Below are 27,500 nucleotides of genomic sequence, written 5' to 3'. Positions count from 1 at the left end.
TGTGTGTGTGTGTGTGTGTGTTTCAGACTCATCATGGTGTTAGCCGACCTCGGCAGGAAGATCACCTCGGCGCTGAGGTCACTCAGCAACGCCACCATCATCAATGAAGAGGTAACTGATCATTGTTATTATTAATGTTAATCAATACTGCTGATTAACACTGGTGATAAACTAACTGTGTGTGTTACCGTGTGTGTGTGTGTGTGTGTGTGGTGTGTGTTACCGTATGTGTGTGTGTGTGTGTTACTGTGTGTGTGTGTGTGTGTGTGTTACTGTGTGTGTGTGTGTGTGTGTTACTGTGTGTGTGTGTTACTGTGTGTGTGTGTGTTACTGTGTGTGTGTGTGTTACTGTGTGTGTGTGTGTGTGTGTGTGTGTGTGTGTGTGTTACTGTGTGTGTGTGTGTGTGTTACTGTGTGTGTGTGTGTGTGTGTTTCAGGTCCTGAATGCTATGTTAAAGGAGGTGTGTGCTGCTCTTCTTGAGGCCGACGTCAACATCAAACTGGTCAAACAGCTGAGAGAGAATGTCAAGTGAGTCCAAAACACACACACACACACACACACACACACACACACACACACCACAGAGCATCGTCCAATCAGAGAGCAGCAACAACAAACACTGGTACAGGACGGACCTGAACAGGAAGTGATGTCACAGTGAGCTCATGCTGTGTGTCCCTGCAGGGCTGCCATAGATCTGGAGGAGATGGCGTCCGGTCTGAACAAGAGGAGGATGATCCAGCACGCTGTGTTCAAGGAGCTCGTTAAGGTCAGAACTGCTGCTGAGCGCTGGCTCATTACATGTGTGTAACGTGTGTAATAACATGTGTAACATGTGTAATAACATGTGTGTAACGTGTGTAATAACATGTGTAACATGTGTAATAACATGTGTAATAACATGTGTAATAACATGTGTAACATGTGTAATAACATGTGTAACATGTGTAATAACATGTGTAATAACATGTGTAACATGTGTAATAACATGTGTAACATGTGTAATAACATGTGTAACATGTGTAATAACATGTGTAACATGTGTAACATGTGTAATAACGTGTGTAACATGTGTAATAACGTGTGTAATAATATGTGTAACGTGTGTAATAACATGTGTAATAACATGTGTAATAACATGTGTAATAACATGTGTAATAACATGTGTAACATGTGTAATAACATGTGTAATAACATGTGTAACATGTGTAACGTGTGTAATAACATGTGTAATAACATGTATGTAACGTGTGTCTCCAGCTGGTGGATCCTGGAGTGAAGGCTTGGACTCCGACTAAAGGAAAGAACAACGTCATCATGTTTGTTGGTCTGCAGGGTAGCGGGAAAACTACCACCTGCTCCAAGGTAACACACAGTTACACACACACACACAGTTACACACACACACACACACACACACAGTTACACACACACACACACACACATATACAGTTACACACACACGCACACACACATCGACCATGCCTCCTGCTGTCTGATAGGCTGATGACACAGAGCGCCTCCTGCTCTCTGATAGGCTGATGACACAGAGCGCCTCCTGCTCTCTGATAGGCTGATGACACAGAGCGCCTCCTGCTCTCTGATAGGCTGATGACACAGAGCGCCTCCTGCTCTCTGATAGGCTGATGACACAGAGCGCCTCCTGCTCTCTGATAGGCTGATGACACAGAGCGCCTCCTGCTCTCTGATAGGCTGATGACACAGAGCGCCTCCTGCTGTGTCTCACTGTGTTGTGTCTCTACAGCTGGCGTATTACTACCAGAGGAAAGGATGGAAGACCTGCCTGATCTGTGCCGACACCTTCAGAGCTGGTAACACCTCCTCTCACCTCCTGATACCTCCTCTCACCTCCTGACTCCTCCTGATACCTCCTGATACCTCCTCTCACCTCCTGATACCTCCTCTCACCTCCTGACTCCTCCTCTCACCTCCTGATACCTCCTCTCACTTCCTGACTCCTCCTTTCTCCTCCTCTCTCTCTCAGGTGCTTTCGATCAGCTGAAACAGAATGCGACCAAAGCCAGGATCCCGTTCTATGGCAGGTGAGTGTTGTGTTCAGGGACACCTGTGTGTTGTGTTCAGGGACACCTGTGTGCTGTGTTCAGGGACACCTGTGTGTTGTGTTCAGGGACACCTGTGTGCTGTGTTCAGGGACACCTGTGTGTTGTGTTCAGTTACACAGAGATGGACCCGGTGGTGATCGCTGCAGAGGGTGTGGAGAAGTTTAAAGGAGAGAACTTTGAGATCATCATCGTGGACACGAGCGGCCGACACAAACAGGAAGACTCGCTGTTTGAGGAGATGCTTCAGGTCTCCAACGCTGTGGTGAGTACCTGAACGCACCACCACAGCTGTGGACTGTGTTTAACCTCCTCCTGTTTCCATAGCAACCAGCGTGTTTGACCTCTCCTGTTTCCATAGCAACCAGTGTGTTTGACCTCCTACTGTTTCCATAGCAACCAGATAACATCGTGTACGTGATGGACGCGTCCATCGGCCAGGCCTGCGAGTCTCAGGCGAAAGCTTTCAAAGATAAAGTAGACGTGGCGTCGGTGATCGTCACCAAGCTGGACGGGCACGCCAAAGGAGGCGGAGCTCTGAGCGCGTAAGACCATGATCCTTTGCTCTCTTGTGATGTCACGGTGCCCGCAAACGCTCTGTGTTGACCCTCTTCTTCTTCTGCTGTCTCTCAGTGTGGCGGCCACCAGGAGTCCCATCATCTTCATCGGCACCGGAGAACACATCGACGACTTCGAACCCTTCAAAACACAACCGTTCATCAGCAAGCTGCTCGGTAAGCTAGCACGCTATTAACACGCTATTAACACGCTATTAACACGCTGTTAACACGCTGTTAACACGCTGTTAACACGCTATTAACACGCTGTTAACACGCTATTAACACGCTATTAACACGCTATTAACACGCTATTAACACGCTATTAACACGCTATAAACACGCTATTAACACGCTATTAACACACTGTTAACACGCTATAAACACGCTGTTAACACGCTAGTAACACGCTATTAACACGCTATAAACACACTATTAACACGCTGTTAACACGCTATTAACACGCTGTTAACACGCTGTTAACACGCTGTTAACACGCTATTAACACGCTGTTAACACGCTATTAACACGCTATTAACACGCTATTAACACGCTGTGAACACGCTGTTAACACGCTGTTAACACGCTGTTAACACGCTGTTAACACGCTATTAACACGCTATTAACACGCTGTGAACACGCTGTTAACACGCTGTGAACACGCTGTTAACACGCTGTTAACACGCTATTAACACGCTATAAACACACTATTAACACGCTGTTAACACGCTATTAACACGCTGTTAACACGCTGTTAACACGCTGTTAACACGCTATAAACACGCTGTTAACACGCTATTAACACGCTATTAACACGCTATTAACACGCTGTGAACACGCTATTAACACGCTATTAACACGCTATTAACACGCTGTGAACACGCTATTAACACGCTAGTAACACGCTAGTAACACGCTATAAACACGCTGTTATCACGCTATAAACACGCTATAAACACGCTATAAACACGCTAGTAACACGCTATTAACACGCTGTGAACACGCTATTAACACGCTGTTAACACGCTATTAACACGCTGTGAACACGCTATTAACACACTCTTAACACGCTAGTAACACGCTATTAACACGCTGTTAACACGCTATTAACACGCTATTAACACGCTGTTAACACGCTATTAGTACGCTATTAACACGCTGTGAACACGCTATTAACACGCTAGTAACACGCTATAAACAAGCTATTAACACGCTGTTATCACGCTATAAACACGCTAGTAACACGCTAGTAACACGCTAGTAACACGCTATTAACACGCTATTAACACGCCATCAAGCCACTAGCATGTACCTGAACACCTGCTGTGTGTCTTGCAGGTATGGGAGACATCGAGGGTTTGATAGACAGAGTGAACGAACTGAAACTAGACGATAACGAGGAACTGATCGACAAACTGAAACACGGTAAGACCTGCAGACACACACCTGTACACACACCTGGACACACACCTGTACACACACCTGCAGACACACACCTGTACACACACCTGGACACACACCTGTACACACACCTGTACACACACCTGCAGACACACACCTGCAGACACACACCTGTACACACACCTGTACACACACCTGCAGACACACACCTGCAGACACACACCTGTACACACACCTGCAGACACACCTGGACACACACCTGCAGACACACACCTGCAGACACACACCTGCAGACACACACCTGTACACACACCTGCAGACACACCTGGACACACACCTGCAGACACACACCTGCAGACACACCTGCAGACACACACCTGCAGACACACACCTGTACACACACCTGTACACACACCTGCAGACACACACCTGCAGACACACACCTGCAGACACACACCTGCAGACACACACCTGCAGACACACCTGGACACACACCTGTACACACACCTGTACACACACCTGTACACACACCTGCAGACACACACCTGTAGACACACACCTGTACACACACCTGCAGACACACCTGCAGACACACCTGCAGACACACCTGCAGACACACACCTGCAGACACACACCTGCAGACACACCTGTACACACACCTGTACACACACCTGGACACACACCTGTACACACACCTGCAGACACACACCTGTACACACACCTGTACACACACCTGTACACACACCTGTACACACACCTGCAGACACACCTGTACACACACCTGGATACACACACCTGTACACACTACTGCAGACACACACCTGTACACACACCTGCAGACACACCTGTACACACCTGGATACACACCTGTACATACACCTGGACACACACCTGGACACACACCTGCAGACACACACACCTGGACACACACCTGGACACACACCTGCAGACACACACCTGCAGACACACACCTGTACATACACCTGGAGGCACACAGTGCATTGTGGGTATGACCTCTGACCTCTGCCCTCTGCCCCTCAGGCCAGTTCACCCTCAGAGACATGTACGAACAGTTCCAGAACATCATGAAGATGGGGCCCTTCGGACAGATCATGGTAACACCTGCACACACCTGAGAGGAGGCCCAGGCCCTCACCTGTCACACACCTAACTGATCCGTGTGTCTGTGTGTCTGTGTGTGTGTGTCTGTGTGTGTGTCTGTGTGTGTGTCTGTGTGTGTGTGTGTGTGTGTGTGTGTGTGTGTGTAGGGTATGATTCCTGGTTTCGGGACAGACTTCATGAGTAAAGGAAATGAACAGGAGTCAATGGCCAGACTGAAGAAACTGATGACGATCATGGACAGCATGAATGACCAAGGTAACACACACACTGTAACACACACACTGTAACACACACGCTGTAACACACTGTAACACACACACTGTAACACACACACTGTAACACACACTGTAACACACACTGTAACACACACGCTGTAACACACACACGCTGTAACACACACACGCTGTAACACACACGCTGTAACACACACGCTGTAACACACACACTGTAACACACACTGTAACACACACTGTAACACACACTGTAACACACACACTGTAACACACACACACACTGTAACACACGCTGTAACACACACACTGTAACACACTGTAACACACACACTGTAACACACACACTGTAACACACGCTGTAACACACACACTGTAACACACACGCTGTAACACACACACTGTCACACACACGCTGTAACACACACACTGTAATACACACACTGTAACACACACACTGTAACACACACACTGTAACACACACACTGTAACACACACACTGTAAAACACACACTGTAACACGCTGTAACACACTGTAACACACACACTGTAACACACACACTGTAACACACACTGTAACACACACACTGTAACACACGCTGTAACACACACTGTAACACACACACTGTAACACACACTGTAACACACACTGTAACACACACTGTAACACACGCTGTAACACACACACTAACACACACTGTAACACACGCTGTAACACACACACTGTAACACACACACTGTAACACACACTGTAACACACACTGTAACACACACTGTAACACACGCTGTAACACACACACTAACACACACTGTAACACACACGCTGTAACACACACGCTGTAACACACACTGTAACACACACACTGTAACACACGCTGTAACACACACTGTAACACACACACTGTAACACACACTGTAACACACACTGTAACACACACTGTAACACACGCTGTAACACACACACTAACACACACTGTAACACACGCTGTAACACACACACTGTAACACACACACTGTAACACACACTGTAACACACACTGTAACACACACTGTAACACACGCTGTAACACACACACTAACACACACTGTAACACACACGCTGTAACACACACGCTGTAACACACACACTGTAACACACACACTGTAACACACACACTGTAACACACACACTGTAACACACACGCTGTAACACACACACTGTAACACACGCTGTAACACACACTGTAACACACACACTGTAACACACACACTGTAACACACACTGTAACACACACACTGTAACACACACACTGTAACACACACACTGTAACACACACACTGTAACACACACTAACACACACTGTAACACACACACTGTAACACACACTAACACACACACTGTAACACACACACTGTCACACACACACTGTAACACACACACTGTCACACACACACGCTGTAACACACACACTGTCACACACACACTGTAACACACACACTGTAACACACGCTGTAACACACACACTGTAACACACACACTGTAACACACACACTGTAACACACACTGTAACACACGCTGTAACACACACTGTAACACACGCTGTAACACACACACTGTAACACACGCTGTAACACACGCTGTAACACACGCTGTAACACACGCTGTAACACACACTGTAACACACACACTGTAACACACACACACTGTAACACACACACACTGTAACACACACTGTAACACACACACTGTAACACACACTGTAACACACACACTGTAACACACGCTGTAACACACACGCTGTAACACACACGCTGTAACACACACACTGTCACACACACGCTGTAACACACAGACTGTAACACACGCTGTAACACACACACTGTAACACACGCTGTAACACACACTGTAACACACACACTAACACACACTGTAACACACACACTGTAACACACACTGTAACACACACACTGTAACACACGCTGTAACACACACACTGTAACACACACTGTAACACACACTGTAACACACACACTGTAACACACACACTGTAACACACACTGTAACACACACACTGTAACACACGCTGTAACACACACTGTAACACACACTGTAACACACACACTGTAACACACACACTGTAACACACACTGTAACACACACACTGTAACACACGCTGTAACACACACACTGTAACACACACACTGTAACACACACACTGTAACACATAGACTGTAACACATAGACTGTAACACACGCTGTAACACACACACTGTAACACACGCTGTAACACACACTGTAACACACACACTAACACACACTGTAACACACACACTGTAACACACACACTGTAACACACACACTAACACACACTGTAACACACAGACTGTAACACACGCTGTAACACACGCTGTAACACACACTGTAACACACACGCTGTAACACACGCTGTAACACACACTGTAACACACACTGTAACACACACTGTAACACACACACTGTAACACACACACTGTAACACACACACTGTAACACACACACTGTAACACACACTGTAACACACACACTGTAACACACACACTGTAACACACACTAACACACACACTGTAACACACACACTGTAACACACACACTGTCACACACACACGCTGTAACACACACACTGTCACACACACACTGTAACACACACACTGTCACACACACACTGTAACACACACTGTAACACACACTGTAACACACACACTGTAACACACACACTGTAACACACACACTGTAACACACACACTGTAACACACACACTGTAACACACACTGTAACACACGCTGTAACACACACTGTAACACACACTGTAACACACACACTGTAACACACACTGTAACACACGCTGTAACACACACACACTGTAACACACGCTGTAACACACACTGTAACACACGCTGTAACACACACACTGTAACACACACACTGTAACACACACACTGTAACACATAGACTGTAACACACGCTGTAACACACACTGTAACACACACTGTAACACACACACTGTAACACACACTGTAACACACACACTGTAACACACACACTGTAACACACACTGTAACACACACAGTAACACACACGCTGTAACACACACACTGTCACACACACGCTGTAACACACAGACTGTAACACACGCTGTAACACACACACTGTAACACACGCTGTAACACACACTGTAACACACACACTAACACACACTGTAACACACACACTGTAACACACACTGTAACACACACACTGTAACACACGCTGTAACACACACACTGTAACACACACTGTAACACACACACTGTAACACACGCTGTAACACACACTGTAACACACACACTGTAACACACACACTGTAACACACACTGTAACACACACACTGTAACACACGCTGTAACACACACTGTAACACACACTGTAACACACACTGTAACACACACTGTAACACACACACTGTAACACACACACTGTAACACACGCTGTAACACACACACTGTAACACACGCTGTAACACACACACTATAACACACACTGTAACACATAGACTGTAACACATAGACTGTAACACACGCTGTAACACACACACTGTAACACACGCTGTAACACACACTGTAACACACACACTAACACACACTGTAACACACACACTGTAACACACACTGTAACACACACACTGTAACACACACACTGTAACACACACACTAACACACACTGTAACACACGCTGTAACACACAGACTGTAACACACACTGTAACACACGCTGTAACACACACTGTAACACACACACTGTAACACACACAGTAACACACACTGTAACACACACGCTGTAACACACAGACTGTAACACACGCTGTAACACACGCTGTAACACACACACTGTAACACACACACTGTAACACACACACTGTAACACACACGCTGTAACACACACGCTGTAACACACACACTGTAACACACACACTGTAACACACACTGTAACACACACTGTAACACACACTGTAACACACACACTGTAACACACACACTGTAACACACACACTGTAACACACACACTGTAACACACACAGTAACACACACGCTGTAACACACACACTGTCACACACACGCTGTAACACACAGACTGTAACACACGCTGTAACACACACACTGTAACACACGCTGTAACACACACTGTAACACACACACTAACACACACTGTAACACACACACTGTAACACACGCTGTAACACACACACTGTAACACACGCTGTAACACACACACTGTAACACACACTGTAACACACACACTGTAACACACACACTGTAACACACACACTGTAACACACACTGTAACACACACACTGTAACACACGCTGTAACACACACTGTAACACACACTGTAACACACACTGTAACACACACTGTAACACACACACTGTAACACACACACTGTAACACACGCTGTAACACACACACTGTAACACACGCTGTAACACACACACTATAACACACACACTGTAACACATAGACTGTAACACATAGACTGTAACACACGCTGTAACACACACACTGTAACACACGCTGTAACACACACTGTAACACACACACTAACACACACTGTAACACACACACTGTAACACACACTGTAACACACACACTGTAACACACACACTGTAACACACACTGTAACACACACTGTAACACACACACTGTAACACACACACTGTAACACACACACTAACACACACTGTAACACACGCTGTAACACACAGACTGTAACACACACTGTAACACACGCTGTAACACACACTGTAACACACACACTGTAACACACACAGTAACACACACGCTGTAACACACAGACTGTAACACACGCTGTAACACACGCTGTAACACACACACTGTAACACACACACTGTAACACACACGCTGTAACACACACGCTGTAACACACACGCTGTAACACACACACTGTAACACACACACTGTAACACACACTGTAACACACACTGTAACACACACTGTAATACGCACTGTTTGTGTGTATAGTGTGTATATAATGTATGTATATTGTGTATTGTGTCTCAGAGCTGGACAGTAAGGACGGGGCGAAGCTGTTCAGTAAGCAGGCGAACAGGATCCAGCGAGTCGCTCGGGGTTCTGGTGTCGCTACCAGAGACGTTCAGGAGCTGCTGACCCAGTACACCAAGTTCGCTCAGATGGTGAAGAAGATGGGAGGCATCAAGGGCCTGTTCAAAGGTAGACTCCTCTAGTCCAGGTTCAGGTCCAGGACCAGGCTCAGGACCAGGTTCAGGACCAAGCTCAGGTCCAGGTCCAGGACCAGGTCCAGGTCCAGGTGTGTGTGTGTCTGAGCTGACGTGTGTACGTTGTGTCCTCAGGAGGAGACATGTCCAAGAACGTGAACCCGTCTCAGATGGCCAAACTGAACCAGCAGATGGCCAAAATGATGGATCCCCGAGTCCTGCACCACATGGGTGAGTCCACGTCTACCTGCCTCCACCTGCCCCCCATCTGCCCCCCACCTGTCCCCATCTGCCCCCACCTGTCCCCATCTGCCCCCCATCTGCCCCCATCTGCCCCCACCTGTCCGCATCTGCCCCCACCTGTCCCCATCTGCCCCCCATCTGCCCTCCACCTGTCCCCGTCTGCCCCCCACCTGTCCCCCTTACCTTAGCATGTGTTAATAATGTGTGTGTGTGTGTGTGTGTGTGTGTGTGTGTGTTAATAATGTATGTGTGTCAATAATGTGTGTGTGTGTGTGTGTGTGTGTGTGTGTGTGTGTGTGTGTGTGTGTGTAGGAGGGATGGCTGGTCTCCAGTCCATGATGAGGCAGTTCCAGCAGGGCGCCGCCGGCAACATGAAAGGAATGATGGGATTCAACAACATGTGACCGCCGACCAATCAGCTGCCTTACATAGAAACTTAAAGCTCCGCCTCCTCACAGGAACAGGTGGAGGGGGCGGGGCTTATGGGGGGGGGGGGGGGGGTTCTCTGCTGCTTTCAGTCAGAAATCCACATTTCTGATTTAAAGGAGCAGTCTGTCTAACTGAGTGTGACTGCTCCTTTAAACGATGAAGAGGAGGAGGAGGAGGAACAAGAGGAGGAGCAAGAGGAGGAGGAGCAGCAGGAGGAGGAGCAAGAGGAGCTTATAGCTTTTGGGCCTTGTTAATTTAATTCTGTAAGATGTTTGTGTATAAGATTTAAACAGAGCAGAGTCACTCCTGAATGGATGTGATGACATCATATGGCGATGATGATGATGATGATGATGATGACATTAGTTAGTGACAGTATTTTTGTCATATAATAAACATTTGTATTACACTATTTTAAACCTGAGTGTCTTTATTTCATCACGATGATCAATATGCTTCATATCATTAAAATAAGTACTTTTACTGTAATACTGCATACTACATCACTCATAATACTGCAGTACTTTTACTGTAATACTGCATACTACATCACTATAATACTGCAGTACTTTACTGTAATACTGCATACTACATCACTATAATACTGCAGTACTTTTACTGCAATACTGCATACTACATCACTCATAATACTGCAGTACTTTTACTGTAATACTGCATACTACATCACTCATAATACTGCAGTACTTTTACTGTAATACTGCATACTACATCACTATAATACTGCAGTACTTTTACTGTAATACTGCATACTACATCACTATAATACTACAGTACTTTTACTGTAATACTGCATACTACATCACTCATAATACTGCAGTACTTTAACCGTAATACTACATACTACATCACTATAATACTGCAGTACTTTTACTGTAATACTGCATACTACATCACTCATAATAATGTAAAGTATGTATTTCTGCTGTTATTTAATAATTAATTCATAAAGTCACTTTGACTAAAGATGATTAATCAATGAGTCAGTTTGAAGAAATGTAATTTTGTTTTTTGTTGTTTGAATCTTTAACTTGATTCTGATTTAAAGAAGAAAATAAAAGTAGTTCAAACTTTGATCTGAAGTATTTTTGGACTGTGGGTGAGGCTCCACCGAAGATCCTAGACAGAGAGGAGGTCTCACTCTGATATGAGATGTGTGTGCAGCACAGGTTGACCTCAGGTAACCTCAGGTTGACCTCAGGTAACCTCAGGTTGACCTCAGGTTGACCTCAGGTAACCTCAGGTTGACCTCAGGTAACCTCAGAGTAAAACAGTCACAATATTTATAATGAAGTCTCATACTATTTATATTAACCCAGTTCATAGAGCCTCTGGTCTCTGTTAGTGTTTCCAGTCCTCAGGTTTCAGTCAGAGTGAGAGCTCGCGCTCTGTCTGCTCTCTGCAGTCTTGACGTGGCGCCGCCATGTTGTTTTGCTGCGTTGTCAGACCGGCACAGACCAGGACTCTGACTGTCTGATGGTCTCATGAGGATCTGGATCTGACACAGACCCGCAGCACCTGAGACCTGAACCCGGACTCACCCGGACTCACCCGGACTCACCTGGATTCACCCGGACTCACCCGGACTCACCTGGACTCACCTGTCACTGAGCCTCGCGCCTGTTTACCTGCTGTTAGCTGTTAGCTCTGATGCTAACTGATCAGCTGCTGTGAGTTCAACTCTGATAAGTTAATGTTATTAGTGATAGTAACACTAGTATTAGTAGTTATATATTAATATATAACACAGTGTTAATACTATAACACAGTACTAATACTGTTATAGTACTAATACTGTTATAGTACTAATACTGTTATAGTATTAGTACTATAACAGTATTAGTACTGTGTTATAGTATTAGTACTATAACACAGTATTAATACTGTGTTCTCTATCGTGTGAAGACTATCTCTCCATCCTACATATACCTTATGTGTGTGTATGGGGGGGGGGGGGGGGGGGGGGGGGGGGTGGGGGGGGGGGGGGTTACTCTTTAGGACACATCCTGTGGTGGGTTAGGACACTGATGGCAGCCTGGGGCTCTATAAGCACCTCACCTGTGTGGCAGAGCTGGTCTACGGCCCCTCTCTGGATCACTGCGACACCGGTTTGCCGGTCCACTTGCATAGCCGTGGTCCTCTGTGGAGGTAACGGGGGCTGTGCTTCCCAGCTGATCGCTACAGCGCTGCCTGACACACACTGCCATAAAAAGCTCCTCATAAATCCGACCTGGTTGGAGGGCGACGGGCGAGTTTGGCTGCTGGTGATTCCTACGGGATACTGTGGATGTATGAAAGGTGCATCTTGGGAAATACCTGTTTGAACTGTGGCGTAAGGATGCCTATGGAAGATGGTCATGACCAGTGTGTACACTGCTTGGGGCTGGACCATGCATGGCCAGCCAGGACCCGCATTCTGCATGGATTGTTTCATCCTGCCAACTACAGTGAGGGAGGCTGGGGCTCTGTCACACGTCCAGCCGCTCTCACTGTGACTGCAAAACGACCAAGAATGGTGGTTTTGCATGACCCAGTAGATCACTTCATCCCTCTGGAGTGGGTGTCAGGGCACGAGTGGTAATGCCCCCTCCTGCAGCTACGGTTGCAGCCCCGCCTACTGTCCAGCACACTGCCCCCACCTGGCAAGAGCAGGAGGAGCTGCACCTGGTGTCCCCCATGTCAGATGCGTCTGATGAAGGGGACATTGACGTCTTGGGCATTGACCCAGAGGACGAAGCCCTCCTCCCTGTTCAAGAGGGGGTGGAGTATGGGCATTTAGAGGGCGAGCAAGAGATTACCTCTCCTCTCTATCACCAGCTTCTTGCTCGGGCCGCGGCGGCATTGGGGGTTTACATGCCAGCGGACCAAGGCCAGAGGGCCTCCCGGTTTGATAACGTGACTCCAACTCAGTCACAGTCTTTTTCAATACCACTGCTTCCTGATGTGGAGGATCTGGTATTGAAACAGTTTGCTACGCCATCTGAAGCCCATCGTTGGTCGGGTCTGTGCAGAAGGCTGGCAGGTGTGCATGGTCGGGAGAGGATTGGCTGTGGACCTCCTCCTCCCATGGATCAGGCTTAGGGGGCCTGATGTCCCCCACTAAGTCAGTCTTGGGGACACCAAGTTGCCCGAGCAGGAACACCAAGATGATGGATGCCATGCTCAATAAGCTGCAAGGGGCTATGGCCATACAGGGTCGGTTGGTGAACACTGGGGCTATTCTAGCCTTATACCAACGCCAGCTGGCTGGCCGGTTGGGGGGAGACTCCGACATAACTTCGGAGGTGCAGCAGGTGTCATCTCTTCTGGCCAAGTTGATGAAGGAGCAGGCGGTGGTGACCGGTAGGGCCTTGGCCTCGCTCTGTGTGGTGAGACGCCATCTTTGGCTGTCTCAGTCGCGGCTACAGGGGGAAGACCGGGCCCGTCTACTCAAGCAGCCTGTGGTCCCATCTGCCATGTTTGGACCAGATGCCAAGGCGATGCTTCAGCAGGCTCAAGAAGCCCACCAATGTGCTAAAGAGATGTCTGGTATGCTCCGGTGGGGCCATGACCAGCGGGTTTCACCAGCCCCACAGCCAAGACCACCTCAATTAGGTTCTGCTGCTTCCAGCGATCTACTGGTCCGTTTGGAGGCCAGCCGACGTGGTAGAGCTAGACGCGGTCAGCAGAGTGGGCAGGACTGGGGCCAGGGGCCCCAAGCCGTCCACTTCTTCTTTGAGGGGGGTTGAACACGTTTTTGAGGCCCCTACGCTGCAAGATGTTGACTGTACCACGGGTTCGACAGGTCATCCTCCAAGGTGACTGGTTTGCCACGATAGACCTGGAGGATGCGTATTTTCAGATGGGAAGGGCACAGATGTTATCACAGGTTCGCCTTCAACGGCAGAACCTTCGAGTTCTGTGTCCTCCCATTTGGCATCTCACTTGCCCCCCGCACGTTCACAAGGTGCATGGACGCCCTACTGGGACCCTTGCGTCGGGAGGGTTTTCGCATCCTTAATTACCTCGACGACTATTACCTCATCTCCAGCAGCACTTAGAGTACCTAGCTACCTTAAGAGCAGGCTCCAGCCCTCACAGTCCACGGAGTTCCTAGGCATGTGTTTGGATGCCAGGGCAGGAACTCTTTACCTGACTCCGGTGAGACAGGCCACCCTCAGGGCTTGCTTGTCCCAGTTCCGGCTTGGGGCCAGGGTGACCTGGAGCCTGTGTCTCTGCCTATTGGGGTTAATGGCAGCTGCAGGACCGCCATGTGCTGATGAGAACAGACAGTAGAGTAGCAGTGGCATATATCAGGTTCCCCTCGCCTGTGCAGATTGGCTCGGACAATATGGGAGTGGGCTCATCCCCGGTTCAAATCCCTGAGGGCCACATACCTGCCGGGTCGGGAAAACCTTGCTGCAGATGGGCTCTCCAGGGGGGGACCCCTCCCCGGAGAGTGGCGGCTGCATCGAGAGGTTGTGAGCGGAATATGGGATCACTACGGGGCAGCCGTGGCAGATCTTTTTGCTAGCAGGGAGAACACTCATTGTCCCCTCTTTTTCTCCATGGGGAGGGACGATCCTCATCTTTATCCTGGTGGCCCCCAATTGGCCCCAGATGATTTGGTTTGCGGAGATTCCACCCCTTCTTCAGGGACAACTGTGGGAGCTACCCATTCGCCGGGACCTCCTGTCCCAGGCCGAGGGAACTCTTTTTCATCCTTTTCCCCAGGGCTTCAGGATTTGGGCCTGGCCCCTGAGAGGGCCGAATTTCTAGCCATGGGATTGCCATGGGGGTGTGCCTCAAGACAGGTGGATCCCCTCCGGTGCCATGGCTCTTAAAGAGCACTTGGGCTCGGAGTGATGTCGTTTTCTTTTCTTTCTTTCTTTCACCACAGGTGATGTGTCTTAAAGAGTAATCCACAACAGCTGCCACTTTGGGGTCAGTCCCCCCCCCCCCCCATACATATGGCATATGTAGGATGGAGAGATAGTCTCTCCACTCAGAGAACCTAGGTTACCATGTAACCATCCGTTATAGTACTAGTACTGTGTTATAGTACTAATACTGTGTTATAGTACTAATACTATAACACAGTATTAGTACTATAACACAGTATTAGTACTATAACACAGTACTAATACTGTGTTATAGTACTAATACTGTGTTATAGTATTAGTACTATAACACAGTATTAATACTGTGTTATAGTACTAATACTGTGTTATAGTACTAATACTATAACACAGTAGTACTACTTAAGTACTACTGCAGTACTCTGACCCTCTGTCTCTCCACAGTACCTGACAGTGTGTGCCCCCCCTCCCCCCGTGTTGCCATGGCGACCTTCCCAGAGTACATCGCTCAGAACGAGGAGCGGGACGGCGTTCGCTTCAGCTGGAACGTTTGGCCGTCGAGCCGCCTGGAGGCGACGCGGATGGTCGTTCCTGTTGCTACTCTGCTGACTCCTCTGAAGGAAAGACCGGACCTGCCGCCCATCCAGTACGAACCGGTCCTCTGCAGCAGAGCCACCTGCAGAGCTGTACTCAACCCTCTGTGGTACGCACCTGTTCACCTGTTCACCTGTTCACCTGTTCACCTGTTCACCTGCTCACCTGTTCACCTGTTCACCTGCTCACCTGTTCACCTGTTCACCTGTTCACCTGTACACCTGTACACCTGTTCACCTGTACACCTGTTCACCTGTTCACCTGTTCACCTGCTCACCTGTACACCTGTTCTCCTGTTCACCTGTCTCACCTGTTCACCTGTTCTCCTGTTCACCTGTTCACCTGTTCTCCTGTTTACCTGTTCACCTGTCTCACCTGTTCACCTGTTCTCCTGTTCACCTGTTCACCTGTTCACCTGTCTCACCTGTCTCACCTGTACACCTGTTCACCTGTTCTCCTGTTCTCCTGTTCACCTGTTCACCTGCTCACCTGTTCACCTGTTCTCCTGTTCACCTGTTCACCTGTATACCTGTTCACCTGTCTCACCTGTGTGTGTTTATGTTGCAGCCAGGTGGACTACAGAGCCAAACTGTGGGCGTGTAACTTCTGCTACCAGAGGAACCAGGTAACGTTTCCACTGCTGCTGTGACTCCTGTGATTGGTCAGTTCACCTCAGTCCTGTCCTGTGATTGGTCAGTTCACCTCAGTCCTGTCCTGTGATTGGTCTGTTTCAGTTTCCTCCGTCCTACGCTGGAATCTCTGAGGTGAACCAACCGGCTGAGCTGCTGCCTCAGTTCTCCACCATCGAGTACGTCGTCCAGGTGAGACTCATTCACACTAGACCTGCGGGACCCCAGATGTGTCCTCAGCGGGGCCCCCAGATGTTTAACATGCTATACTGATGTGTCCTCAGTGGGGCCCCCAGATGTTTAACATGTTATACTGATGTGTCCTCAGCGAGGCCCCCAGATGTTTAACATGTTATACTGATGTGTCCTCAGCAGGGCCCCCAGATGTTTAACATGTTATACTGATGTGTCCTCAGCGAGGCCCCCAGATGTTTAACATGTTATACTGATGTGTCCTCAGCGAGGCCCCCAGATGTTTAACATGTTATACTGATGTGTCCTCAGCGAGGCCCCCAGATGTTTAACATGTTGTACTGATGTGTCCTCAGTGGGGCCCCCAGATGTTTAACATGTTATTCTGATGTGTCCTCAGCGAGGCCCCCAGATGTTTAACATGTTATACTGATGTGTCCTCAGCGGGGCCCCCAGATGTTTAACATGTTATTCTGATGTGTCCTCAGCGAGGCCCCCAGATGTTTAACATGTTATTCTGATGTGTCCTCAGCGGGGCCCCCAGATGTTTAACATGTCATACTAATGTGTCCTCAGCAGGGCCCCCAGATGTTTAACATGTTATACTGATGTGTCCTCAGCGGGGCCCCCAGATGTTTAACATGATATTCTGATGTGTCCTCAGCGAGGCCCCCAGATGTTTAACATGTTATACTGATGTGTCCTCAGCAGGGCCCCCAGATGTTTAACATGTTATACTGATGTGTCCTCAGCGAGGCCCCCAGATGTTTAACATGTTGTACTTATGTGTCCTCAGCGGGGCCCCCAGATGTTTAACATGTTATACTGATGTGTCCTCAGCGAGGCCCCCAGATGTTTAACATGTTATACTGATGTGTCCTCAGCGAGGCCCCCAGATGTTTAACATGTTGTACTGATGTGTCCTCAGCGGGGCCCCCAGATGTTTAACATGTTATTCTGATGTGTCCTCAGCGAGGCCCCCAGATGTTTAACATGTTATACTGATGTATCCTCAGCGGGGCCCCCAGATGTTTAACATGTTGTACTGATGTATCCTCAGCGGGGCCCCCAGATGTTTAACATGTTGTACTGATGTATCCTCAGCGGGGCCCCCAGATGTTTAACATGTTGTACTGATGTATCCTCAGCGAGGCCCCCAGATGTTTAACATGTTGTACTTATGTGTCCTCAGCGGGGCCCCCAGATGTTTAACATGTTATACTGATGTGTCCTCAGCGAGGCCCCCAGATGTTTAACATGTTATACTGATGTGTCCTCAGCGAGGCCCCCAGATGTTTAACATGTTATTCTGATGTGTCCTCAGCGAGGCCCCCAGATGTTTAACATGTTATTCTGATGTGTCCTCAGCGAGGCCCCCAGATGTTTAACATGTTATACTGATGTGTCCTCAGCGAGGCCCCCAGATGTTTAACATGTTATACTGATGTGTCCTCAGCGAGGCCCCCAGATGTTTAACATGTTGTTCTGATGTGTCCTCAGCGAGGCCCCCAGATGTTTAACATGTTATTCTGATGTGTCCTCAGCGAGGCCCCCAGATGTTTAACATGTTATACTGATGTGTCCTCAGCGAGGCCCCCAGATGTTTAACATGTTATTCTGATGTGTCCTCAGCGAGGCCCCCAGATGTTTAACATGTTATTCTGATGTGTCCTCAGCGAGGCCCCCAGATGTTTAACATGTTATTCTGATGTGTCCTCAGCGAGGCCCCCAGATGTTTAACATGTTATACTGATGTGTCCTCAGCGAGGCCCCCAGATGTTTAACATGTTATTCTGATGTGTCCTCAGCAGGGCCCCCAGATGTTTAACATGTTATACTGATGTGTCCTCAGCGAGGCCCCCAGATGTTTAACATGTTATTCTCATGTGTCCTCAGCGAGGCCCCCAGATGTTTAACATGTTATACTGATGTGTCCTCAGCGAGGCCCCCAGATGTTTAACATGTTGTACTTATGTGCCCTCAGCGGGGCCCCCAGATGTTTAACATGTTATACTGATGTGTCCTCAGCGAGGCCCCCAGATGTTTTACATGTTATACTGATGTGTCCTCAGCGAGGCCCCCAGATGTTTAACATGTTATTCTGATGTGTCCTCAGCGGGGCCCCCAGATGTTTAACATGTTATACTGATGTGTCCTCAGCGAGGCCCCCAGATGTTTAACATGTTATACTGATGTGTCCTCAGTGGGGCCCCCAGATGTTTAACATGTTATACTGATGTGTCCTCAGCGAGGCCCCCAGATGTTTAACATGTTATTCTGATGTGTCCTCAGCGAGGCCCCCAGATGTTTAACATGTTATTCTGATGTGTCCTCAGCAGGGCCCCCAGATGTTTAACATGTTATACTGATGTGTCCTCAGCGAGGCCCCCAGATGTTTAACATGTTATACTGATGTGTCCTCAGCGAGGCCCCCAGATGTTTAACATGTTATACTGATGTGTCCTCAGCGAGGCCCCCAGATGTTTAACATGTTATACTGATGTGTCCTCAGCGAGGCCCCCAGATGTTTAACATGTTATTCTGATGTGTCCTCAGCGAGGCCCCCAGATGTTTAACATGTCATACTGATGTGTCCTCAGCGGGGCCCCCAGATGTTTAACATGTTATACTGATGTGTCCTCAGCGAGGCCCCCAGATGTTTAACATGTTGTACTTATGTGTCCTCAGCGAGGCCCCCAGATGTTTAACATGTTATACTGATGTGTCCTCAGCGAGGCCCCCAGATGTTTAACATGTTGTACTTATGTGTCCTCAGCGAGGCCCCCAGATGTTTAACATGTTATACTGATGTGTCCTCAGCGAGGCCCCCAGATGCCGCTGGTGTTCCTGTATGTGGTGGACACCTGTATGGAGGACGAGGACCTGCAGGCCCTGAAGGAATCCCTGCAGATGTCTCTGTCCCTGCTGCCTCCCACCGCGCTGGTGGGACTGATCACGTTCGGTCGGATGGTTCAGGTTCATGAACTCGGCTGTGAGGGAATCTCTAAGAGCTACGTGTTCAGAGGAACCAAAGACCTGAACGCCAAGCAGCTGCAGGACATGCTGGGACTGGCTAAACCTGCACCTGCTCAGGGGAGAGGGCCCCAGAGCCCCCCCCAACCGCTGTCCAACAGGTACACACACAGGAATACACACTGATACACACTAATACACACACCGGAATACACACACACACAGGAATACACACTGATACACACACACTTAAAGAAGTGAGATGTTTGTGATACTGTGACTGTCAGCAGCTGCTGTGGGGGGGGCAGTAAACCTGTGTGTGTGTATATGTGTATGTGTAACTATGTGTGTTTTGTGTGTGTGTGTGTAACTATGTGTGTGTGTGTGTGTGTGTGTGTGTGTGTGTTAGGTTCCTGCAGCCGGTGCAGAAGATCGACATGAACCTGACTGACCTGTTGGGGGAGCTGCAGCGTGACCCTTGGCCCGTCACTCAGGGGAAGCGGCCGCTGCGCTCGCTGGGCGTTGCCATGTCGATCGCTGTGGGTCTGCTGGAGGTGAGACGAGCTGACCGACCCCCCCCCCCCCCCCTTCCTCCTCCTGAGCAGGTCCCGCTCTAATCACTATGTTTACCCACAGTGCACCTTCCCCAACACGGGCGCTCGCATCCTGACGTTCATCGGAGGCCCGGCGACGCAGGGGCCCGGCATGGTGGTGGGAGACGAGCTGAAGACCCCCATCAGGTCCTGGCACGACATCGAGAAGGACAACGCCAAGTTCATGAAGAAAGCCACCAAGGTGAGTTTAATGTGTAATATCACTGAGTTTAATACGTAATATCACTGAGTTTAATATGTTATATCAATAATTAACACAAATTGGAGAAATGTCTACAATATTTAAGAGTTTACGTGGTTTTATTGTGACAGTAATTTACATCACAACAACTCCACCAAGTCCTGGATATGATGTAGTGGCTCTGTTGTCTGGTTGGATCTTCTGCTTCAGCTTTTAACACCTGTGTGTTTGTGTGGCAGCACTACGAGTCTCTGGCCAACAGAGCGTCAACCAACGGACACATCATCGACATCTACGCCTGCGCTCTGGACCAGACCGGACTGCTGGAGATGAAATGTTGCTCCAACCACACCGGGTACACCTCAATACTACATCTGCACTACAACGTCACAGACAGTACTACAACGTCACAGACAGTACTACAACGTCACAGACACTACAACGTCACAGACTGTACTACAACGTCACAGACACTACAACGTCACAGACTGTACTACAACGTCACAGACAGAACTACAACGTCACAGACACTACAACAACGTCACAGACTGTACTACAACGTCACAGACAGTACTACAACGTCACAGACACTACAACGTCACAGACTGTACTACAACGTCACAGACACTACAACGTCACAGACTGTACTACAACGTCACAGACAGAACTACAACGTCACAGACACTACAACAACGTCACAGACTGTACTACAACGTCACAGACAGTACTACAACGTCACAGACACTACAACAACGTCACAGACTGTACTACAACGTCACAGACTGTACTACAACGTCACAGACAGTACTACAACGTCACACACAGTACAATGTCACAGACTATACTACAACGTCACAGACAGTACTACAACGTCACAGACACTACAACGTCACAGACAGTACTACAACGTCACAGACAGTACTACAACGTCACAGACACTACAACGTCACAGACAGTACTACAACGTCACAGACAGTACTACAACGTCACAGACAGTACTACAACGTCACAGACTGTACTACAACGTCACAGACTGTACTACAACGTCACAGACAGTACTACAACGTCACAGACACTACAACGTCACAGACACTACAACGTCACAGACAGTACTACAACGTCACAGACAGTACAACGTCACAGACAGTACTTCAACGTCACAGACACTACAACGTCACAGACAGTATAACGTCACAGACACTATAACGTCACAGACTGTACTACAACGTCACAGACACTACAACGTCACAGACTGTACTACAACGTCACAGACTGTACTACAACGTCACAGACACTATAACGTCACAGACACTATAACGTCACAGACTGTACTACAACGTCACAGACTGTACTACAACGTCACAGACAGTACAACGTCACAGACTGTACTACAACGTCACAGACACTACAACGTCACAGACACTACAACGTCACAGACTGTACTACAACGTCACAGACAGTACAACGTCACAGACTGTACTACAACGTCACAGACAGTATAACGTCACAGACTGTACTACAACGTCACAGACTGTACTACAACGTCACAGACACTACAACATCACAGACACTACAACGTCACAGACTGTACTACAACGTCACAGACACTACAACGTCACAGACTGTACTACAACGTCACAGACTGTACTACAACGTCACAGACAGTATAACGTCACAGACTGTACTACAACGTCACAGACTGTACTACAACGTCACAGACACTACAACATCACAGACACTACAACGTCACAGACTGTACTACAACATCACAGACACTACAACGTCACAGACTGTACTACAACGTCAAAGACTGTACTACAACGTCACAGACAGTACAACGTCACAGACTGTACTACAACGTCACAGACACTACAACGTCACAGACACTACAACGTCACAGACTGTACTACAACGTCACAGACAGTACAACGTCACAGACTGTACTACAACGTCACAGACAGTATAACGTCACAGACTGTACTACAACGTCACAGACTGTACTACAACGTCACAGACACTACAACATCACAGACACTACAACGTCACAGACAGTACAACATCACAGACTGTACAACAACGTCACAGACTGTACTACAACGTCACAGACTGTACTACAACATCACAGACTGTACTACAACGTCACAGACTGTACTACAACGTCACAGACAGTACTACAACGTCACAGACACTACAACGTCACAGACAGTACTACAACGTCACAGACACTACAACGTCACAGACACTACAACGTCACAGACAGTACTACAACATCACAGACACTATAACGTCACAGACAGTACTACAACGTCACAGACAGTACAACATCACAGACTGTATTACAACGTCACAGACTGTACTACAACGTCACAGACTGTGTATAATGACTCAGTGTTCGTGTCTCTGCAGAGGTTACATGGTGATGGCCGACTCCTTCAACACGTCTCTGTTTAAACAAACCTTTCAGAGAGTTTTCACCAAAGACGTCCAGGGATCCTTCAAGATGGCCTTCGCTGCCACGCTGGAGGTCAAGGTACTAGTGGTGGAAAGTAACTGAGTACATTTACACAAATACTTTACTGTAGTACAGTTAGAGGTACTTGTACTTTACTGTAGTACAGTTAGAGGTACTAGTACTTTACTGTAGTACAGTTAGAGGTACTAGTACTTTACTGTAGTACAGTTAGAGGTACTATTACTTTACCGTAGTACAGTTTGAGGTACTAGTACTTTACCGCAGTACAGTTTGAGGTACTTGTACTTTACTGTAGTACATTTATGTGACAGCTGACCCTTTGGAGGGGCCCCAGCCTTAGGTTGGGAACCACTGGATTTGTAATGGAGTAGTTTTACATTGTTGTGTTTCACTGCTGTAAAACCAACCTGTATAAACTGTGTTTCCTGTTTCAGACGTCCAGAGAGATCAAAGTGTCCGGAGCCATCGGCCCCTGTGTGTCCCTGAACGCTAAAGGCCCCTGTGTCTCTGAGAACGTACGTCACCACAAACACACCACACAGTCTGACTCAGAGCCGCTGAATATTATATGAAGATAAAGAACTGAGGCTGAATCCAAAAGTCACTGAGAGTCAGCGAGCAGAGTCCGCTCTTATAATCTAAGCAACCGGCTATAAAGTGACGATATAAAACAAGACAGTAATATGAATTATTAGTATGATAATAATAAACGGACCATATAACATTTGTTTTTTCATTTCTTATATAAGTGATGCTGAACTAGACGAGCAAAGGTTGTTTCATATCTAATCGTATTCTCAGCCGTTTATATAAAGAGAAGATCTGCTGAACATTGTGAGCCGATGAGTTTAAAGTGAAGCTAAAACACTGTGAGATGAATTACAGGGTCAGACATTTTAATATATCTCCATGGAAACGCTTGAAGCCTGAAGTCCGTCTCAGAGCACATTTCATCCCCCGGTAGGTTTAACGTGATGACAGTAAACGCATCACAGAGCATAGAGGCTCAGTGACATCATCCAACTCACTTATCTTTTTATAATTGAAACCACACTGATTTATTTCTTTTATTACGACTGTTCTTTCATCTTATTTCTCTTCCTGTCATCAGTCCATCCTCCACGTTTACTGGTTCAGTGCTACAGGTGAAGACACATTCAGGGTCAGGGTCAGATATCTGTGATTGAAACACTCAGATCTCGCTTCACTAAACGCAGCAGAAACATGTTGATGACGTAGTTAATACGATGTCATCCAGAGGAGCTGAGTGTGTGAATCAGTCGAAGCAGAAAACAAACTTAAACACCTCGTCTTTGACTTCCAGCCGTCGGATCAACGCCGCCTGCTGATTGGCTGGAATAAGAGCCTCTTAGTTTGGCTCCTTACAGTCGGAGCTGTTTGAACACCAGACGAACTGCGAGGAGATATTTTCTGAATTTTGACGAAAAGTATTTTAAACAATGTTGACACAGTAATAAGAAAACTTTATTTCATACGCGTCTGCAGGTCCTTAAAACAAACAGAAGACATCATAGAAACACTATAGTAGCAGTAAGTGTGTGTTTGTGTTGCAGGAGATCGGGACCGGAGGAACGTGCCAGTGGAAGATCTGCGGTCTGGACCCGGCCACCACGCTGGCTCTGTACTTTGAGGTGGTCAACCAGGTACGACTGCTGACCTCTGACCTTTAGGGTTAGGAAGCAAAGCTGATGATAGACTGATGATGTCACACTACATATATCTTTAAACCTGCCTTGTAGCTTATTATTATTATTTACTTATTATTGCTTGCTTTATTTATTTCTATTTTATTATTATTATTACTGTAGCTTTTAAATCTGTTTTATTTTTTACATTTCATCTTTACAAATTACATCATTTTTATTCTCATGTGAATTAGTTTGTTGTCGTATTCTCGGCTGTTAGAATCCCACTAAGCTGTGATAACGGCTGCGGCCAGCAGGGGGCGACACAGCACTAGCAACACCTCTGTCACATGTTAGAGGAAGCAGGTTTATTTCTTTTATCCTCCTGAGACTCAGACCATAGTTACAGACACATTCAGAGTTTGAGGACAGAAATGAAGAGATGAAAATGTTTCAGGTGAGTAATTAAAGGTTTAATGATCAAAGGGAAGAAAGAAGCTCACTGAGGTTTATGTTGAGATATTTCTGTCTCACTCAGTCCATGAAGACACAAAGTAAACAGCATCAAACTGTTACGGTGGATCAGTGTCTTCAAAATGAAAGATTAACTACATTTCCCACAATGCAGTTCTCAGTGCATCACACCGATGGTCTGAGGGTGAAGAGGTCTTGGCGGCGGTCGTGTGGGGGTTTTTGGTGATGGAGGTGCGTGTGTTGTGGCCGTCGTGGTGCTGATGCGATTGGCCGCGTCCATGTGGAGGGCGGAGCTCTGTGGTCGGGACTCCAGAGGCGTCCCAGAACACGGACACATCCGGATCAACCTGCTGACACTTGAACGCACCGCGGCCCTGTACCTGCTGGAGACACGCAGACTAGCACAGGTCATGTTTCTGTCATAACAGTCCTGATGTCTCACTGCGTGAGTCGAGTCATACTCACGTCTGCATCATGCAGGTGATCCACGGGTTGAGGGCGGCGCTGCTCAGAACCAGCCAGGCGGAGAGCGCAGCAGTCACCGCAGGACTCTGCTGACCACTGAACGTCTCGTACAGACACACTGAGATGTAGGGCAGCCAGCAGACCAGCAGACACACTGCAATCAGACTGATAGTACATGACCGGCTCAATGCTCACAGTCCTAGTCCTCTACCTCTGTCACTAGTCCTCTACCTCTGTCACTAGTCCTCTACCTCTGTCACTAGTCTTCTACCTCTGTCACTAGTCCTCTACCTCTGTCACTAGTCCTCTGTCACTAGTCCTCTACCTCTGTCACTAGTCCTCTACCTCTGTCACTAGTCCTCTACCTCTGTCACTAGTCCTCTGTCACTAGTCCTCTGTCACTAGTCTTCTACCTCTGTCACTAGTCCTCTACCTCTGTCACTAGTCCTCTACCTCTGTCACTAGTCCTCTACCTCTGTCACTAGTCCTCTGTCACTAGTCCTCTGTCACTAGTCCTCTACCTCTGTCACTAGTCCTCTGTCACTAGTCCTCTGTCACTAGTCCTCTGTCACTAGTCCTCCGTCACTAGTCCTCTACCTCTGTCACTAGTCCTCTACCTCTGTCACTAGTCCTCTACCTCTGTCACTAGTCCTCTACCTCTGTCACTAGTCCTCTACCTCTGTCACTAGTCCTCTACCTCTGACACTAGTCCTCTACCTCTGTCACTAGTCCTCTACCTCTGTCACTAGTCCTCTGTTACTAGTCCTCTGTCACTAGTCCTCTACCTAGTGTTTGAACCAATCAGGGCGGAGTATGAGCTCACCTGAGGTAGTGACCATGATGATGGAGCTCCTCAGGTAATGGTTGGCAGGAACGTAGAAGCAGTGCAGCTCGTTGCACATGAAGGTTCCCCTCCTGGCCTGCTTCCGGGCCACATACACGATGTATCCGTACAGAGAGCACATGGTGAGGATCGGTACCACGATACCGGCCAGCATCCACAGCACCACGAAGTACCTGTTATCAGGCGTGAAGCTCGGGCAGCAGAGGAAGCGCGACTCGCTGTAGGCGTAGCTGCCGAACCCCAGCAG

The 27,500-nt window shown here is 47.7% G+C and overlaps 3 protein-coding genes across 3 annotated transcripts in view; 2 read left to right on the top strand and 1 right to left on the bottom strand.

The window, feature by feature from the left end:
• The window catches only part of srp54 (signal recognition particle 54), a 13,210-nt gene extending 1,486 nt beyond the window's left edge, over nucleotides 1-11,724 (top strand). The window contains exons 3-17 of the mRNA XM_062439755.1: nucleotides 27-111; nucleotides 438-529; nucleotides 686-770; nucleotides 1,262-1,366; nucleotides 1,767-1,833; nucleotides 2,007-2,064; nucleotides 2,197-2,347; nucleotides 2,479-2,627; nucleotides 2,716-2,816; nucleotides 3,978-4,064; nucleotides 5,082-5,155; nucleotides 5,309-5,417; nucleotides 10,465-10,635; nucleotides 10,776-10,871; nucleotides 11,196-11,724. Of these exons, the coding sequence (XP_062295739.1) occupies nucleotides 34-111; nucleotides 438-529; nucleotides 686-770; nucleotides 1,262-1,366; nucleotides 1,767-1,833; nucleotides 2,007-2,064; nucleotides 2,197-2,347; nucleotides 2,479-2,627; nucleotides 2,716-2,816; nucleotides 3,978-4,064; nucleotides 5,082-5,155; nucleotides 5,309-5,417; nucleotides 10,465-10,635; nucleotides 10,776-10,871; nucleotides 11,196-11,287 (1,515 nt within the window). The 5' untranslated portion in view covers nucleotides 27-33 and the 3' untranslated portion in view covers nucleotides 11,288-11,724. The remainder of the gene's footprint in view (nucleotides 1-26; nucleotides 112-437; nucleotides 530-685; nucleotides 771-1,261; nucleotides 1,367-1,766; nucleotides 1,834-2,006; nucleotides 2,065-2,196; nucleotides 2,348-2,478; nucleotides 2,628-2,715; nucleotides 2,817-3,977; nucleotides 4,065-5,081; nucleotides 5,156-5,308; nucleotides 5,418-10,464; nucleotides 10,636-10,775; nucleotides 10,872-11,195) is intronic.
• A 1,145-nt stretch (nucleotides 11,725-12,869) lies between these two features.
• The window catches only part of sec23a (Sec23 homolog A, coat complex II component), a 20,387-nt gene continuing 5,756 nt past the window's right edge, over nucleotides 12,870-27,500 (top strand). The window contains exons 1-11 of the mRNA XM_062439751.1: nucleotides 12,870-13,000; nucleotides 16,613-16,871; nucleotides 17,330-17,387; nucleotides 17,497-17,583; nucleotides 20,404-20,717; nucleotides 20,966-21,110; nucleotides 21,193-21,351; nucleotides 21,591-21,706; nucleotides 23,758-23,881; nucleotides 24,259-24,339; nucleotides 25,399-25,488. Of these exons, the coding sequence (XP_062295735.1) occupies nucleotides 16,651-16,871; nucleotides 17,330-17,387; nucleotides 17,497-17,583; nucleotides 20,404-20,717; nucleotides 20,966-21,110; nucleotides 21,193-21,351; nucleotides 21,591-21,706; nucleotides 23,758-23,881; nucleotides 24,259-24,339; nucleotides 25,399-25,488 (1,395 nt within the window). The 5' untranslated portion in view covers nucleotides 12,870-13,000; nucleotides 16,613-16,650. The remainder of the gene's footprint in view (nucleotides 13,001-16,612; nucleotides 16,872-17,329; nucleotides 17,388-17,496; nucleotides 17,584-20,403; nucleotides 20,718-20,965; nucleotides 21,111-21,192; nucleotides 21,352-21,590; nucleotides 21,707-23,757; nucleotides 23,882-24,258; nucleotides 24,340-25,398; nucleotides 25,489-27,500) is intronic.
• Nucleotides 25,504-27,500, bottom strand: part of LOC134000417 (adenosine receptor A3) — a 3,605-nt gene continuing 1,608 nt past the window's right edge. Inside the window, exons 1-2 of the mRNA XM_062439754.1 lie at nucleotides 27,233-27,500; nucleotides 25,504-26,563 (exon numbers count right to left, since the gene is read on the bottom strand). The exon at nucleotides 27,233-27,500 is cut by the window's right edge and continues 1,608 nt beyond it. Coding sequence (XP_062295738.1) covers nucleotides 26,406-26,563; nucleotides 27,233-27,500 — 426 coding nt within the window. The 3' untranslated portion in view covers nucleotides 25,504-26,405. The remainder of the gene's footprint in view (nucleotides 26,564-27,232) is intronic.

Source organism: Scomber scombrus, chromosome 19 (genome assembly GCF_963691925.1).
Source record: "Scomber scombrus chromosome 19, fScoSco1.1, whole genome shotgun sequence".
In the NCBI taxonomy this organism is placed as follows: domain Eukaryota; kingdom Metazoa; phylum Chordata; class Actinopteri; order Scombriformes; family Scombridae; genus Scomber; species Scomber scombrus.
Note: the sequence above shows the minus strand (reverse complement) of the source record. Positions and strands in the feature narration are given on the sequence as shown.